This window comes from Oryx dammah, unplaced genomic scaffold (genome assembly GCF_014754425.2).
Source record: "Oryx dammah isolate SB20612 unplaced genomic scaffold, SCBI_Odam_1.1 HiC_scaffold_28, whole genome shotgun sequence".
Classification (NCBI taxonomy): domain Eukaryota; kingdom Metazoa; phylum Chordata; class Mammalia; order Artiodactyla; family Bovidae; genus Oryx; species Oryx dammah.
The window spans coordinates 12,150,915-12,167,645 of record NW_024070212.1 but is presented as its reverse complement, the minus strand read 5'-3'; the positions used below and the strand labels follow the sequence as shown (position 1 = coordinate 12,167,645).

General features: G+C 40.8%; 1 protein-coding gene across 1 annotated transcript; it reads right to left on the bottom strand.

The window, feature by feature from the left end:
• Nucleotides 1–338: 338 nt before the first annotated feature.
• On the bottom strand, nt 339–12,894 carry FCRL1 (Fc receptor like 1). The gene is made up of 10 exons (XM_040230198.1): nt 12,707–12,894; nt 9,848–10,117; nt 7,268–7,555; nt 6,846–7,124; nt 6,389–6,505; nt 4,885–4,912; nt 3,532–3,614; nt 3,250–3,321; nt 2,470–2,501; nt 339–1,521 (listed from the first exon to the last, which is right to left on the bottom strand). The coding sequence occupies exons 2-10, from the start codon at nt 10,068–10,070 to the stop codon at nt 1,450–1,452; spliced, it is 1,194 nt and encodes a 397-aa protein (XP_040086132.1). The 5' UTR covers nt 10,071–10,117; nt 12,707–12,894; the 3' UTR covers nt 339–1,449.
• Nucleotides 12,895–16,731: the final 3,837 nt, after the last annotated feature.

Sequence of the window (16,731 nt, the reverse complement as noted above, 5' to 3'; positions counted from 1 at the left end):
ATTTTACACTGTTCACAAAACAAAACAAAAACAATCACATAGATACAAAGAACAAATTAGCAGTTACCAAAGGTGAAGGGGGGGTGAAGATAGCAAAGTGGGTAAGGGAACTAGTTATATGGTAATAGATTGAAACTAAACTCTTGATGGTCAGCACACTGTAGTATAAATGTAAGTCAAATTATAAATATACATATAAAATGTATACAATGTTATAAACCAATGTTATCTCACTAAAAAAAGAAAAATAGAAGAAACACAAAGGAGAAAAAAAATAAAGGATTTGACAGGTGGAAAATAAAAAAGACTGGTAGCTCAAAAATTATTAAAATGGTAAATTTCATGTTATTTATATTTTACTAAAATAAAGAAAAATATGTTATGATTTATCATATCACAGGATACTACACAGCCTTTTAAAATAGTACAGACTTTAAATATTTCATGATATTTTATTAAATATATGTACTTCTAAATATATTCACATGTATGTAGAAGTGTTTCTACAAAAAATAGAAAAATATCTGCAGAGTTAAGATCTTAACAATGCTAAGCTTTTAACAATGGGTACCACTTGTGGTGTTAACTTATAGGGAAGACTTTAACTTTTACATTGTATACTTTTTAAATGTTTTAGTTTATGTGTTAGCTTATGATTGTTTTAAAATTAAAATATGGACTTCAAACCATATTATCACATTTTCACAAAATGTGTGAATTAAGGAAGAAAACGTATTCCTAAAACTTCTAGAAGCTGCAACAAATATAGAACCATGGATGTAGTGAAACTTACAAACATTATATCTCATTATAAATATGGCAGCATATAGATTAGCTTGTGCATATAAAATATGTCATTAAAACTGAATGCAACCACAACAGAATTTTATGTAACTTTGATTTAATTCTAGTTTGGTAATAGTGACTCCAAAATTCATTGAGTCACATATTTTATGGAGGAACAGGATGATCAATGTAAGAAACACGGCTAGAGCTCTGTACTGTCTGCTCAGAGAAAGCACTTGCCAAAAAAAAAATGTATGCAGCTCTCTGTATGGAGCAGTCCCACAAAATCACTAACCCTGGGTTCATGCACTCTAGGCTTCACTGTCTCACTACCTCCAAGATCTCAAGTTCTTTTCTTCCCATCATGTTTCCACTTATAAAGAGAATTTAGAGCAGAGTTTGACCTGTACCTGAAAGAACTGATAGGAACCAAGTTCTAATAACAAAGTTTTTCCCACTCCTGAGTTCAGGTGGTTCTTCTAGATGATCTCTTCAAAGCTTGAGCAAACTGCACTTCACAGTTAATGCAGAAATAGTTTTATGGAGGAAAGCACCCAGATGAGGTGTACTGGAATGCTAATTCTCCCAGGATCTCTGAAGGACATAACAGTTCTGAGGTTTGAAGTCATGGATGGTTTTCCAAAAGCTAAATCTTCTGTAACTCTACATAACATCGTCATAGTCCATATCTGTAAGATCTGCCTTCTTCAGCCTGGAATATATGGCTGAGGAGTCCTAGAAGCAAAGGTAGAACTTGAGCAGGATAGAACATGGATAGAACTTGAGCAGGGAAAACAAATAGAACATATCTTCCACAGGTTCTCTTTCTGATCAGCATGGATACATCCTACCATGGTGCACCAGTCAAGACAGAACACAGAGCTTTCTGGGACTGTGGCCCTAGGCACTTTCAAAGGGCTTGCGTCCCATTGTTAGGCCACAGACATGGTCCTGATGAGCTGTAAACTGAACTACCTATGCAAAACCTTCTTTCATTTTTATGGGCCTTTATTAGGTCATTCCATAGGCTATAATTTTTTAAGGGCATCAGAATTTTGTATTCATAAACTAAATTTAGCCTGTCGCTAGGGTTTATCAAGGACTTGAATTCTGTTCTGAGACAATTGGCTGCCACACCACACTAGACAAAATTACAAAGCACCTCCTCTATTTGCACACATGCGAAGTTGGAGTTTCTACAATTTTCTGAAAACAATTTTGTATTATTAGTGAAGTCTTGAATTGATCAAAGTTTAGAAATTACCAATTTTTCAATGACAAAAATCACTCAGTTTCATTTTATTCAATATCAATTTAGTTTTTGATGTGTTGTTTGTCTAGCCTTACAGCACAAAGTGATGCATGCATGGTTCAACAGTATTTCAGAATAAAGATTTTCAAACCAATAGAACTTTTAGACTAAGCATGCACTACAGTTTAGCTACAAACCTTCATACATCCATTGCTTAAAATATGCATATGATAGCCTCTAGAATTATCTTGTTAAAAGACACTTTACTGTTATAATTGGATATTTTTATCTCCATTGTGTGGGGAGATAAAATAGGAGATAGATGATGAGATCTTTTGTTTTTCCCAAGTGGCCATAGTTTGAGAAGTTTGAGACCCAGTCCCCAGGAGGAGTGAAAGAACAAGGAAGAAAGAACAAGGATTCTAACTCACCTTATCCCCAGGATGTGTCCCCAGGGGTTCTTCTGTGAAGAGAAAATTTAAGAGTCCTTCCTTAAATTAATGTTAATAAAGACTTCTTCCTCTCCTATTTCCTGTAACTTGTATCCATTAATATTTTCCGTCTTACTTTTTTGCCATCACAAATATGGCTAGGAAAATTGGCAAATGTGAGTGTGAGGGCCAGATGGTCCCTCCTAGCGTTTGTTGCTGCTGTTTAATTGCTAAGTTGTGTCTGATTCTGTTGTAACCCTATGGACTGTAGCCCATCAGGCTCCTCTGTGCATGGGATTTTCCAGGCAAGAACACTGGAGTGGATGGTCATTTTCTGTTCCAGGGGATCTTCCTGACCCAGGGGTTGAACCTGCAGCTCCCGCATTGGCGGGTGGATTCTTTACCACTGAGCACCAGGGAAGCCCTCCTGGCATCAATACCTCTTAGTATTTCTGTGTGTATCCAGCACAGGATGGGACTACAGCCACAACTAGGCAACCAACCGTTTTGGGGTGCTATAGAGAATACAGAGTTGGTGCCATTTCCAAGGTTGCCATCAGACAGGGAGTGAGATACACAAGTTGGCATCATTACTGGGACCTACTCAAGGCAGCTTCCAGTCCACAGGCCAATCTTCAGATAGGCATAGCAATGCTCATATTCAACTCCAAGGATAGAAGCAGCAGTGCCAGCTGCCATGTTGCCATACACAGTCACTGATTATCCTCCTGGCTCCAGGAAAGGCAAAATCAGAGACAAATTCACTCTCTCATGTCTCACCTGCTGCTGATGGCTGTTCCTGTTGCACACAGTACACCAAAGAATAAACCTCATCCCCACTTACAATATTCACTGAAAGAGAAAGAAGGAAGCATCATTATACGACACAGTCCCTTCTTCTTGACATTTAATTCACTCTGTACCTACCACCTATCACAGCCAGGAGGACAGAAGAGTCACTGATTTGTAGAGGTGGCAGGGACACAGCAGAGTCAGGTTTGGTTCATAGATATCACCAACCCCCTCTGCCTACTTTGGCCCACGTCATTTGGGAAGCCTCACCATTTTCATAGTCAAGATGTGGTTGCTCTGGGGCTTGTGAGTTGATGTAGGTGGATTCTTGGGGTACAGGGCTGGGAATGCTCCTGCAAACACAGAAACATACGTTATCTATCTGGGATAGAATCCCAGATGTTCCAGACATAACTACCTGGGACCATGAGTAAAACAGTGAAGGAGAGAAGCCTGAAGGAGGAAATGTCCTGAGAGAATGCTAATTGATGTGAAATCAGCAATCAGCACAGCTCTCTGGTACAAGCCACAGCTCTGAGCTTGCAGTGAGCAGAGAATTGCAGAGCATCTGTAAAGTACATATTCCAGGAGTGTAAGGTTCTTATCTAACAGCTCTCTGTGGTATCGCCCACACCCAGAATAGTGCTATTTGCATCATAGGTTCTCAGTAAATACTGAATGAAAGAATAGTTATTTACTCCAGATGGAAACCAGTTGCTACATAGAACAAGCAGCTTGAGGAAGGAAAAGATAATGGTCTTGCATATGCATGTATTACTGAAAATTTTCAGTAAATCTGATTTGTAATTAGAATTACAAATAGATGAAATTAGTAATTTCAGCTATTTTGATGTGGGAAAAAAATCTGGTTTTTAGTGGCAAAAATAATAACATGCTATAAAAATGTATCTACTAAATACTGATACTTCCCAATGAAAGTATTTTAAAAATCTTCTCCTCTATATCAACAAGGGCCTACTGTATAGCACAGGGAAATATACTCAGTGTTTTGTAATAATGTATAAGGGGAAATAATCTGAAAAAGAATATATTAAGAGAGCTGAATAATTGTGCTATACACCTGAAAGTAACACAAATCAACTATACTTCAATAGAATAAAATCAAAAATAAATTTTTAAAAATATCTTCCTCCTTTAATCTTCTAAGAAATGTCATCAATGGTTTTACAGTATGTTTATTATTCTCTGGCCTGTATTCTGGAAATGTGTGTATATCTTAACTACTCTAAAATACTTCAAAGCTCTCAAAATCTTTCCATGTGTTCATGATTTCTAGAACTCAAAAAAATGATTTACATACTCTCAGATATTGGTTAATTGATCGAATAAATGTATGAAACTGGTCAATATAGTAGAGTTTTCTTATTCTGCAGATTTAGTGAAAGAGATAAGTTAGGACGAATGATGAAAGGATTTAAATTAATTAGTTAACATATAAAAGAAGAGGAATAGCAAATGAAGTTACCAATGGAAGAGCTGTGGAGTGGCAGTTTTAGGTATGATAAAACATGAAGAAAAGCTCACAAGAGAGAACAATTCAAAAACTTTTTAATAGATGTATCTCTATTTTATCAGTGCACACAGAGCAAACAGAGGTCTCACCTGACTACATCTTTGGCTGTACGTCTTCCTGCAAGTCAAACAAATGAACATACATGTCAGTGGAGAAACTCTCTCAGTGTTTTCATACAGTCCTTGTGCAGGGACTGTGTCTTATTCTAGCATGCCCATTGCAAGGTGCTCTTTTGTGCCCAGAGTACACCCTGGCAATTATTTGGGCAGATCCTTCATACTGCAGTTGAAGAGCTTTAGGTCCAGAATAGTCAAATGAGTTGCCCAAAGGCAGCTAATATCGACTTTGGACTTGAGCCCAAGCCTCTGTACCCACACCTATAACACTTTTTGGTTTTGGCTTTACAACCATGCAATCTAATCCTGAAAGTGCTCCTCTGGTGGCTCAGATAGTAAAGAATCTCTCTGCAATGCAAGAGACCCAAGTTCAATCCCTGTATTGGGAAGATCTCCTGAAGAAGGGAATGACTACCCACTCCAGTATTCTTGCCTGGAGAATTCCATGGACAGAGGAGTCTGGTGGGCTACAGTCCATGAGGTTGCAAAGAGTTGGATACAACCGAGCAACTAACACTCACTTTTCAACCTAGCCCTATCATAAAAAAATGCCTAGTTGGGGTGAGGTGTCCAAATATGCCTGAACATCTTGGGATTTAAGTGAGAATCTCACATCCTCTCTTGCCCCATCTCCAACCGGCTCTATGAATAACAGGAAAGCTGAGATTAAACATGCAAATAAATATGTAATTATCAGTTGAAATGAAATGTGAAGCTATCAGTACTCTGGTTAAGAACATGTGCTATGATTTACTACTCAGCTGTGTACGACTCTTTGTGACCTCACGGACTGTGGCCTTTCAGGCTCTTCTGTCAATGGGGATTCTCCAGGCAAGAATACTGGAGTGGGTTGCCATGCCCTCCTCCAGAGGATCTTCCCAACCCAGAGATCGAATCCAGGTCTCCTGAATTGCAAGCAGATTCTTTACCAGCTGAGCCACCTAGAAGAGAATTGTAGGCTGTGTGGCCAGGTGAAGCCTCTTGGAGAAAATGAGATTTAAACTGAAAAGTGACAAAGACAGCAATGAACAGACTGTGTGAATGCGTGGGTGAGCATGTGAGGGAGAAAAAAAAAAAAAAAACACGTGACAGTACTCTAGAGCAAATAAGAATTAGTGCATTGACTTTAACTGGGAGATAATATAACTGGAACTGTTTATTGTATTTCTCTTCCAGCCGCTGGTTATTTTAAATAGTTACATTTTTGTATAAACATTAAACCACTGAAGTTCAAGGTATCAGCTTAACCTCAACTGATAACATGTGGGGTTGAAGGGTTTTACTAAAAACTTTCACTACTTTAATAGATACTGACCTGTGTGCTGGAAAGTTGAGGGGAGAGCCTCTGAGCAGATCTGTAGGCAAGGTAGCTAATGGAATATATTCATCCTTAATAGTACAGATGTCACAAACCTAGCCTTACTTCAGTGAAAACAAAGGTCACAGTAACAAAATACCAATCTCTATAAATACTAACCTATTTTTCTCTTGAGCCAGCAGCAAAATAATAGGGCCAAAGTGGTGGGAGCAAGGATGCCAAGCAGCAACTCAATGACTTCTGAAGTAAGAACTTCATTTTTGTCTTCCATAGGCACTAAAGGAAGAGACCTGTATATGAGCTGCCAAGGAGAAGGGCTTGGGTTTGGGGTGAAGATATTTTGAGCATGGATTGAGGCCATTCCTGCTCTTCCTGGGGCAGATGGGATTTATTTTATGCACCTAGGGACTTGCAGCTTGTCACATTGATGAGAGGAGAAGAGAGGAACCAGCCTTGATGTCCTCATGGCCCCTTGGATACATCTCCCAGGACAGGACTACCTGCAAAGCCTCATCTTTGGTAGCATACCCACCAGAGACATTGTAGGGTCAGCAAAACTCTTCCAGGATGCTGAGAAGAAACACTGACCAAGACAGCTCCACAACTCAAGCTATACCTGTGATGTTGAGTGGTACCACCTCACTGCGCTGGGCCACCTGGCCATTGTTGGCCTCACAGTAGTAGTTTCCAGAATCTTTTGCAGTCAGAGAGAGGTTGAAGGACACTCCTCTTCCAAAGGGCACTGAGCTGTTCCACAGGGCAACATCGTCATGATAAAACTGGTACAGGATCGGGGGAGAGCCTCTCTGGGCTTCACAGTGAAGTTCCACGATGTGCCCCACCACCAGCTGGGCAGCAGGAGCCCTGAAGGTGAGGACAGGGCGAGACACTGGAACTGAGAGAGATAGTCGACTGTCACAGGGGGTCTCTGATCATGACACACTCCCAAGCCCTACCCCCAGAGGCTCAACCCCAGTGAACTTTCTCAGGGTGCCCCAGAGGAACATGCTGGCCTAGCTGAAGGGCAGGGGAACTTACTTCTGACAGTGATGCTCACCAGCTCACTGAGGCTGGGGCCATAGCCATTGTCAGCTGCACAGTAATACTGGTCAGAGTCACTCTCTCTCACTGCAGGGATCTCAAACGTTGCCATCAGTGAATGCTGGGTCTTCGTTTTCAGACTTAAACCCCGGGCTCCTCTGAACCAGAAGAAGATGATATCTCCTGTGCCCCCAGTGACCAAACACACAAGAACCAGCTTCTGTCCCTCCATCAGGTGTCCACCTGGAGGTTGTATCTCCAAGCTCACTTTACCGATGGGGACTCCTACATGAATACAAGACGACACAGGAAGGCCCTGAGTAAGGAAGGTTTCAGGGACAGGGTACTTGTGACAGGCCTGAAAGCAAAAGCCTCTGGTCAAGTCAAAATTTTATGTAAAGGTGGGATGAGGGACAGGTAAGAAGTCCTGCCGATTTGGAATTGGCATTGGTTGGGTTGATGATGGCAGGGTAAGAAAGACACCATAATATTCCTATGGAGGATGCAGTGTCTTCTCCCTGCCTAGAATGGTGTGATTACCAGAACCCTGATCTTGCAAACTCGCATTTTTCAAGGCACAGTAGTATAGTGGTTAAAAGTCTAGGTTACAAAGCAAAGTGCCTGGCTTGGAATGTTTGTTCCAACTCTTCTTGTGTGTGCTTGCTTGTTTGAATTACTTAAGTTCTCTGAGACTCAATTTTCTACCTGTAAAATGGAGAAGATAATGGTAGCTACCTCCTACAGTTGCAGGGCTTAATTAAACAACATGTGGGAAGCACTAGAACAGGGCCTGTGGCATATGAACTATCCAGTGGCTTCTGTAGAGATCCAGGTCCACAGTGTTCAGTTTTGAGCAAGTTTGGGAAAGCTCAGCTTTCAGGAGGTATTAACATTTGCTTATGGTAGCATGGATACCTCTTTGTTTGAGAGTGGGAGAGGATGTCAGAATTGTCAACCCTGATATGGGATAACATGGTTCAGAATCACAAAACACCTTCAATTCCCTTTTATCTTCCAAAATCAGACCTCAACTTCTCTTCCATAAGCCCTTCCTGCTTAGCCTTTTCCTCAAAGCCTCCTCTTACCACCTCAGTCAGATTTATCCCTTCTCTACAGTCTCTATCAATAGTCAACCTGTACAGCATGACCACCTAGTTGTTTCGGATGCCAGCCGAGTGTCAGCTTCCCACAGTCAGGAACTATGTATTATGCAGCTTTCTCCTCCACACCCTCCAGCACAATGATGAAATACATAAGGTCTTTCTAAACATTCTTTTGTTTGCTTAAACAGGAATAGCAGGAATAAGGGAAGACTGAAGGTTGTGCATATGTGAGGGTGGGAGGTTTATTGAAAATCTGTGTACTTTCCACTTAATTTTACTGTGAACCTAAAACCACTCTAAAAAATAAACTCTATTTAAAAATAAAGAAATTGGGGGGGAAAGAACCCTGATAAAATAAATATTAAGATGTTTTCTAAACATCTATTTTAAATACTATTCTTTTAGGTTGAATCAATCAAGTCTTACAAGTTGAAAGTTATTTGAGTTTATTGCCAGTAAATTAAGAGATACCATAACTTCAGGTGTCTCACTTTGACATTTATGGTGTCATCTATTAAAATATCCCTTATGATGTGGAAAAATTGATATTCTCATATAGTTCTGGTGGGGTGAATGATTCAGCCATTTTGGAAGTCAGTCTGGCAGTTTGGTTACCATATAACTCAGCACTTCCACTCCTAGTTCGACACCTAAAAGAACGGAAAGCATATACCTATACAGAAATTTGTGCATGAGTGTTTACAGCAGATTATCCATAATAGTCAAAAGTGGAAATAGCCCAAATGTCCATCAACTGATAAACTGATAAATAAAATGCAGTATATTCATACAATGAAATGTTATTCAGCTATAAAAGGGAATGAAATGTTGATATATCTAAACATCAAAGAATCTTGAAAATATTGCCTAAGTGAAAATAGCCAGTGACAAAGGACAACATGTTATATGATTCCATTTATATGACATGTTCAGAATAGGAAAATCCATGGAGATAGAAAGTACATGGGTGGCTGCATAGAGCTAGGGAGAAAAGAGGGGGAAATGGGGACTGACTGATAATGAATAAGGGATTTGTTTAGGGGATGATGGAAATGGTCTAAAGCTGATCGTGGTGAAGGCTGCCTAACTGTGAATGTCCTAAAAATTAATTGTGCACTTCAACTGGGTGGATTTTGCACTATGTGAATTATATCTCAATAAAACTGTTATTTTAAAAAGTTAAAGAGACATCCCTGGGGGTCCAGTGGTTAAGACTCTGCCTTTCAGTGCAGAGGGAATGAGTTCAATCCTTTGTTGGGGAGCTAAGGCACTACATGCTGTGGAATATAGCCAATAGTTCAAGAAATTATCAACTAAAAAAAATTTTTTTAATGACTCTGATAAAGAGAAGTTTAGGTATGTGCCTCAAACAGCATCCATGCATGCAGGAGCAGAACACAATAATCAGGGAAGACCAGACTCATGTCTGTGCCCATCTCAGCCCACCCCAGCAGAGGTCCCCACTGGCACTCACTGTGAACTTCTATCTGGACTCTGTGGCTAAATTTGACTTTGATAGGTGTTATCTTTGCTTGACACCAGTAGGACCCTGAGTCTTCCTTCCGCACGGCAGGAATCTGGAATTCAGGGAGGCTATCCCAGGCCAGCCCTAGGACCCGACCATCTTTGTAGAAGCGGAACTGGAGCTTGGCATCCAACTTCTGTGGAGGGGGCTGGGTCTTACAAGTCAGGGTCATTGTGTTCCCCTCTATGGGCCGAGAGGGGCTGACTATCAGAAACAGTTCTAGAGGGAAGAAATAAACACATTCTAGGGCAATGGAGCTCAGAGATCCTGATCAGAGGCACTTTGTGTTCTCAGCAAGACTCAAAGAACCAGCTCATTGGACACACAGGTCACTTCTCACATTACCACCCCACCTGGACATGGCCCATGGGCTTTCAACTGCTCACACACAGCTGTTCACATCCTGCCCCTACACAGTGTCACTTCCTTCCACAAGGCAAACCCTTCCCTTTGACCTGGCTCTTACTCTTTGAAGTTTCTATCCATGAACTGAAAACATTCTTGGAGACAATGCAGGGATACTGATGACTGTCACTAGAGTTGGCATTGGAGAAGGCGAAGCTCGAAGTTTTAGGGAAATATATTTCATTTATCCTTGTGATAAGCTGTACTTGTCATTTTCTTCTGTTCCCCTTTCCCTGATGTCTCAGACCCACATTATCTCTTTCAGAGGTAGAATATGACACATGGAAGATCAGTCAGTTTGGGAAATACTCAGATGAACTTGATTTCTTTACTAGTCTTTCCTGCCCCTTTTATTGCTATTCCTAATGGAAGGAACAAGCATGCACTTGCCAAGAAATAGTCTGCACCCAGACATCCATGTGGCCCAGACCCCTTGCTCTGGGACCTCTATACAAACCCCTACGGAAGCCATGTATCCTTTTTTTGGCCATAAGGGCTCTTTTCTGGATGAATTAAAGATGAATAAAGTTGTATTCTGCTTTCATCTTACATCCTTATCTATCCAAGTTGCAACAATTCATGAAATATCCAAAGCCCTGATAGCAATTGATCATAGGCATTTGTTTATCCAACCTTCAGAGACTCTGTTCTTTGAGAAGTTTTAAGAATATTCCTAAGAAAAGCCTCTTTGTCTCCTTATCAGGTAAAAATGCTAAGTGTTCTAGATCACTGAGGGGTGATTCCTGGTCCAGTGTCTATAATCTCCAAGCCTTCCTACCAGAATGCTTTACTCTTGGACTTTTAACAATTCAGTTCAACCATGGTACCATGATAGCTCTGATGGTAAAAAATTCGCCTGCAAAGCAGGAGACCCCAGTTCAATTCCCGGGTTGGGAAGATCCACTGGAGAAGGGATAGGCTACCCTCTCCAGTATTCTGACCTGGAGAATTCCATGGACTATCTAGTCCATGGGGTCACAAAGAGTCAGTCACGATTGAGCAACTTTCACTTTCACTGGAAAGGATGGAATACCCTGTGCATTTAATCATTTTCTCTCCTTGGAAAATTGTAGTCCCCAGAGGACTGAGGAGCAACACAGTCTTGGGAAGAGGAAAGGGCAGGAAAGGGAATTTTAAAAGGCAACTGTAACCCACTCTTGAATGTGTCTGGGGTAAAGATGGAGTAAGACACTGACAGGGCAGTTTGCACAGGTCCAAAGGTCAGTCTTGCAGTTCAGTTTGTTTCAGAAAGTTCTCAGTCATAGAGACTACCTGGCAAATTCCTGGTGGCCAAAGCTTTGATTCTTTATCCTGGATGTGGCTTTAAATTTCCTCTGAGACTACAGTGAGTCACACACACTTGTGGAGTAAAAGTAGAGCCAGGCGCAAGGCATCATGGCATCAACACAAGGTGTGAGTTAGTCTTGGACAAACATCAGGTGAGTAACTGAGTATTTCTGGGCATAGGAAGTCCTGCGTTTCCTAATTGCAAATGAAGCCTGTGTTGGAGAAGCAGGAGAACTTATTTTAAACCTGTTGTTGTTGTTGTTCAGTCGCCAACTCAAGTCCAACTCTTTGTATCCCATGGGCTGCAGCATGCCAGGCTTCCCTGTCCCTCACCATCTGCTGGAATTTGCCCAAGTTCACATCCATTGACTTGGTGATGCCATCCAACCATCTCATCCTCTGTCACCCCTCTTCTCCTTCTGCCTTCAATCTTTCCCAGCATCAGGGTCTTTTCCAATGAATCAGCTGTTCACATCAGGTGGTCAAAGGATTGGAACTTCAGCTTCATACTTTAGTGGAAGATTTCTTCTGCGGGGAAATTTCCTTCCCTCCTTGCCTGGTAAAAGTAAGACTGAATTGGGAGCAAGGTAATGAAATAAGCTTGCATAAACCAGAGTCTGAGGGAGAAATTGCACTGAGATAACAGTTATGGCTGCAGAGGATGGCTGGAAATAGGAAGAAGGCAGCAGTCTACAATTTGTATGTGCCTCGAGCATTGGCTATAATGTTGTTCTCTGTAGTGCTATGACTTTGGCATTTTCTTCAGTCCTCTAGTGGTGCACCCAACTAGGGAATACACAGGGGCTTTGGAGCTCTTTCAGCAGAGAGCAGAGATTCTTGTGATGTCAGTCTTCAGCACTTCCTGACTTCCTTGTGCAAACAGCATCACCCTCCCTAAACTGAGATGTCCCAGTAAAAAAGACTGTCTAAAGAAGACCTGCTCTATCAGCTGAGTACGTACATGTCACATGCAGAGACTGGTGCAAACACAAGCAACCTGGGCCCAAGGGAGCGGCTGTCATCTGTATACCAGATACAAGACAATCATCCACAGACCTCTTGCACTAGTTCAGGTAACCCACAGATCATAGAAAAGAAAAAGGAAGTGAGACTCACCAGTTGATTCGCAGAGTGGAGCTGGGAGAGAATTCAGCAGAGATCCGTCAGTACGAGGTGGCAAATCCCAAACATACCTAAAGTTTAACTCCCCCGAGGATTTGCCCAACAGCTCACCTTCCTTTCCTTGTGCCGTTCCTCTCTCCTTTTTCTCTCTGTCCTTCTCTTTTTCCCTCCTTATCACTTTATTTTTCTATCCCTTTCCTGCCCTGCTTCCTTTCTCCTTTCTCTCTATTCCTTTTCCCCTATTCCACTTCAATCACCTGCCTACAAAATGACACACAGTTCTGTTTTGTGACCAAAATTTCCAATATTTCTCTCATCTGTGATTATGAGATGGTGTCTTTGTTCTGTAACTACTTAGTGACTTCCATCCTCAAGCACATCATCCTTACCTCGTCTCTCAAAAGTCTGATGACCCAGATCTAAAGACTTGCTGACTCATCAGCAAGGGGAGTGGACAGGGTCATACCCAAGACATGATGCCCCTTTATTTGACAACTTCAGAACAGAGGAGGCTTAGGACCAGAGAAAGAATTCAGATTTCTCCAAAGATTCTCTTATCTCTCAAGAATTTACCATAATATTATAGCATATGGTTAAAAATGGAAAATTCTGGGGGAAATGTGGTGTAGCTAGATGATGTTGATTTGAATCCTGACTCTTCCTCTTATGAGCTGTGTGACTCTGGGAAAAAATGCTTTATCTCTCTGTGCTTTAGTTTCCTGTAAAATGGAGATAATAATAAACCTACCTCACAGAGTTTTGTGAAGGTTAAATGAGTTGATATCCACAAAATGCTTAAAAGAATGTCTGGAATTCATCTAGCATTCAATAAATTTTACCCCCCTATTATTATCGATTTTAGCCCAGTTTAGTCTGAGATGCCTAGTTTTAGATTAAATGTTTATTTGAATAATTAGTTCCTCAGGTACAAGAAGGGAATCAATGAGGGCTAGCATAAAAATTACATTTTCTTTACTCATCCATACAACAAATAATTTTGAGTGCTTACTGCATGTCAGGCCTTGTACATTGCACTTAGGTTGCAGGAGTGACCTTGAATGACAATCTTTTCCATTAAGGAATTTATATTATAGTGGAAGAGATTCAATTATAAAATAAGTATGGGCTGATTAATGTTGAAGTTTGACAGAAACAGCAAAATTCTATAAAGCAATTATACTTCAATAAAAACATAAATAAATATGCAACATGATCTCAAAGAATGGTCAGTGCTATATGAAAAATAAAACAGAAAAATAAGTTTCAGAGTATCTTGGGATGGTTTTGACTATTTAGATAGATATCAATTGATTAAAAACATGAATGAAATTAGAGAGCAGGACTTCTGAATATTTGGGAAAAAAAACATTCCTGGCAGTGAAACAGTAAACACAAAGACCTCAAGATGAAATGCACTTGTCCAAGACAGAATGAGAAGGCAGGTGTACCTGGAACTGTCTAGCTGAGGGGGAGAGTGGTTGATATTTTTGTGTGAGAAGTAAAAAGGGGCCAGTCACAGAAGGCTTGGTGGACTTGGTCATAGCTTTGATTTCATTCATGATGTAATTGGGGACCATGGACAGTTCTGACTTGATATCCATTTGTAAAATCACTGTTCCACTGTGGAAAAAACTACAGATTTGCAAGAAAAGCAGGGATAAAATCAGTGGGAATTTAGTCTGGAAGAGTGAGGATGATGGCTTGGGTTAGGCAGTACTGGTGCTGTGATGGGGACAAATTTCAGTATAAGTTTGGAGGTAGAATCAGTAGGAATTACTTGTGGATTAAATATAAAGTATAGAGGAAAGAGAGGAATTAAGTGTATCTGCTAAAGCTGAACTCCAGTACTTTGACCACCTCATGAGAAGAGTTGACTCATTGGAAAAGACTCTGATGCTGGGAGGGATTGGAGGCAGAAGGAGAAGGGGACGACCGAGGATGAGATGGCTGGATGGCATCACGGACTCGATGGACGTGAGTCTGAGTGAACTCCAGGAGATGGTGATGGACAGGGAGGCCTGGTGTGCTGCGATTCATGGGGTCGCAAAGAGTCAGACATGACTGAGCGACTGAACTGAACTGAACTGAACTGAACTGAAGTGTATCTAGGAGTATACTAGGAAGAATGGTGGTGATGTTTACAAAAATGGAGGAATGGTAGGGAGAAATAGGTTAAGTTCCATGGTGGTGGTGGTGGTGGTTCATGTAAATCAAAGGATCTGTTTGGACATGTTGAGATTAAAACATATATTAGACAGTTGGATAGCAGTTGAATATATGCAAGGTGTTCAAAAGTGAGAGCAAGTTGGATAAGTAACTTGATTTAAAGGTCTTTAAAATGGCACATAAGAGGACTAAAGTATATACCTTGGGGAAATGAGTATGGATAGAGAAAAGTCTATATGTCAATCTTGGGAAAGTCAAACATTTTGAGACCAGTAAAGCATCCAGTATTAAGTTAGAAAGAAAACCAACAAAATATAATATTAAGAAGCCAAGTGGGAAAATATTTCCTGAAGTTGGAATGGTCAACTATGATCTGAGATGTTGAATAAAATGAGAAGTAAAGATTGAATCCTGAGTGAAGCAACATAGAGGTGGTTGATGATATTAATCAGAGCAGTTTTAGTGGAGCAGTAAAGGCAGAGATTGATTGAAGTGGAATCAAGAAAGGATAAGGAAGAACTATAAGGACCTAAAACTGTTTAACAATATCCAAGGGTTAGGAAGAGTTGACTCTAAAGGGATTGAGGACGTGAGGGAATTTTTTACGTGATAGAAATGTTCTGTATTTGGATTGTGGTGGTAGTCGCATGACTCCAGACCTTTGTCAAAAATCAAAATGCATCAAAAAGTGAATCTTACTACAAAGAAAATTAACAATGAATTTTAAAAAGAAAGGATGGGAGGATGCCAGGTAAAGATAGCAACTCACTGAAAACTATAAAGGGATACATTGAATGGTGAAGCAAAAGGAGGTCACATTTCTATGATTTTAAAATAGAAGGTATTATAGCATATTTGTATATTTATAGGAAGAGCCCAGGATGGAGAAACATTTTGACGATGGAGCCAGGGAGTCTGAGCCCAATGCACAAGTGGAGAGTCCTGCCTTCAATAGGATGAGGGAAAATATATCCATAATAGGGGGAGAAAAGGCACAGTATGTAAATACAGAGGTGGGCAGAGATACAGCAGTGGAAAGATAAAGAAAATTTCTTTTGATTGCTTTTATTTTCCTCAGTGTTCTAAATTAAGAGCAACAAGAGAAAAGTTTGAGGAGAAAGGAGGGAGTATGAGGAAGTGGTCCTCAAGAATGGAAGAGCATTGACTCCAAAAGAATAGCAGAATTGTGTGGCACCTCTGATAGCCACCTGAGATTTGTGTACTATGTTTAGAAAAAAAGAAAGGCAGCAGGATTGTGCCCTTTGTTTCGGGTCACATTCAGTTGCTCAGGCACAGGTGTAAAGCATGCAGAAAAGAATATTAGTCAGAAGAGCACTATGGGGAAGAGAGGTGATGATGTATCTGAGGGTATTGTGATGAAATCTGAGAAGTGAGGACACAGAGTGTAGTAATTGACAATGGAAAAGTAAGACTGGGGAGTGGAAGGCATGTTGAATATGGAGCATTAGACAAAGTGAGCTGGAAATATGCTGTAATTGGATGGGAAGGTGGATGCTGAAATCAAAGACTTTGGAAGTGGGACAGTTGTTGGTAATCACAAGTTCTGGGGTTTGATGGTAGAAATGGGGGAAGCCAAGGAAGGATGGGGGCTTCCCTGGTGGCTCAGACAGTAAAGAATCTCCCTGCAATGTGGGAGACCCAGGTGACCCCTGGATCAGGAAGATCCCCTGGAGAAGGGAATAATTACCCACTCCAGTATTCTTGCCCAGAGAAAGAATTCCATGGACAGAGGAACCTAGCAGGCTACAGTCCACGGGATTGCAAAGAGTCAGAGACAACTGAGCGACTAACACACAATACAAGGAAGAAAATAGGGAAATCATTTTGATGAT

What these genes read in the sequence shown, in the direction of transcription:
- FCRL1 (XM_040230198.1), bottom strand. Translation starts at nt 10,070, where the DNA reads ATGACCCTGACTTGTAAGACCCAGCCCCCTCCACAGAAGTTGGATGCC. An exon ending in CTGGCTCAAGAGAAAAATAG is followed by an intron (nt 4,913 to 6,388) that starts GTTAGTATTTAT and finishes TTTGACTTGCAG; the next exon opens with GAAGACGTACAGCCAAAGAT. An exon ending in GGACACATCCTGGGGATAAG is followed by an intron (nt 1,522 to 2,469) that starts GTGAGTTAGAAT and finishes CTTTGCTTCTAG; the next exon opens with GACTCCTCAGCCATATATTC.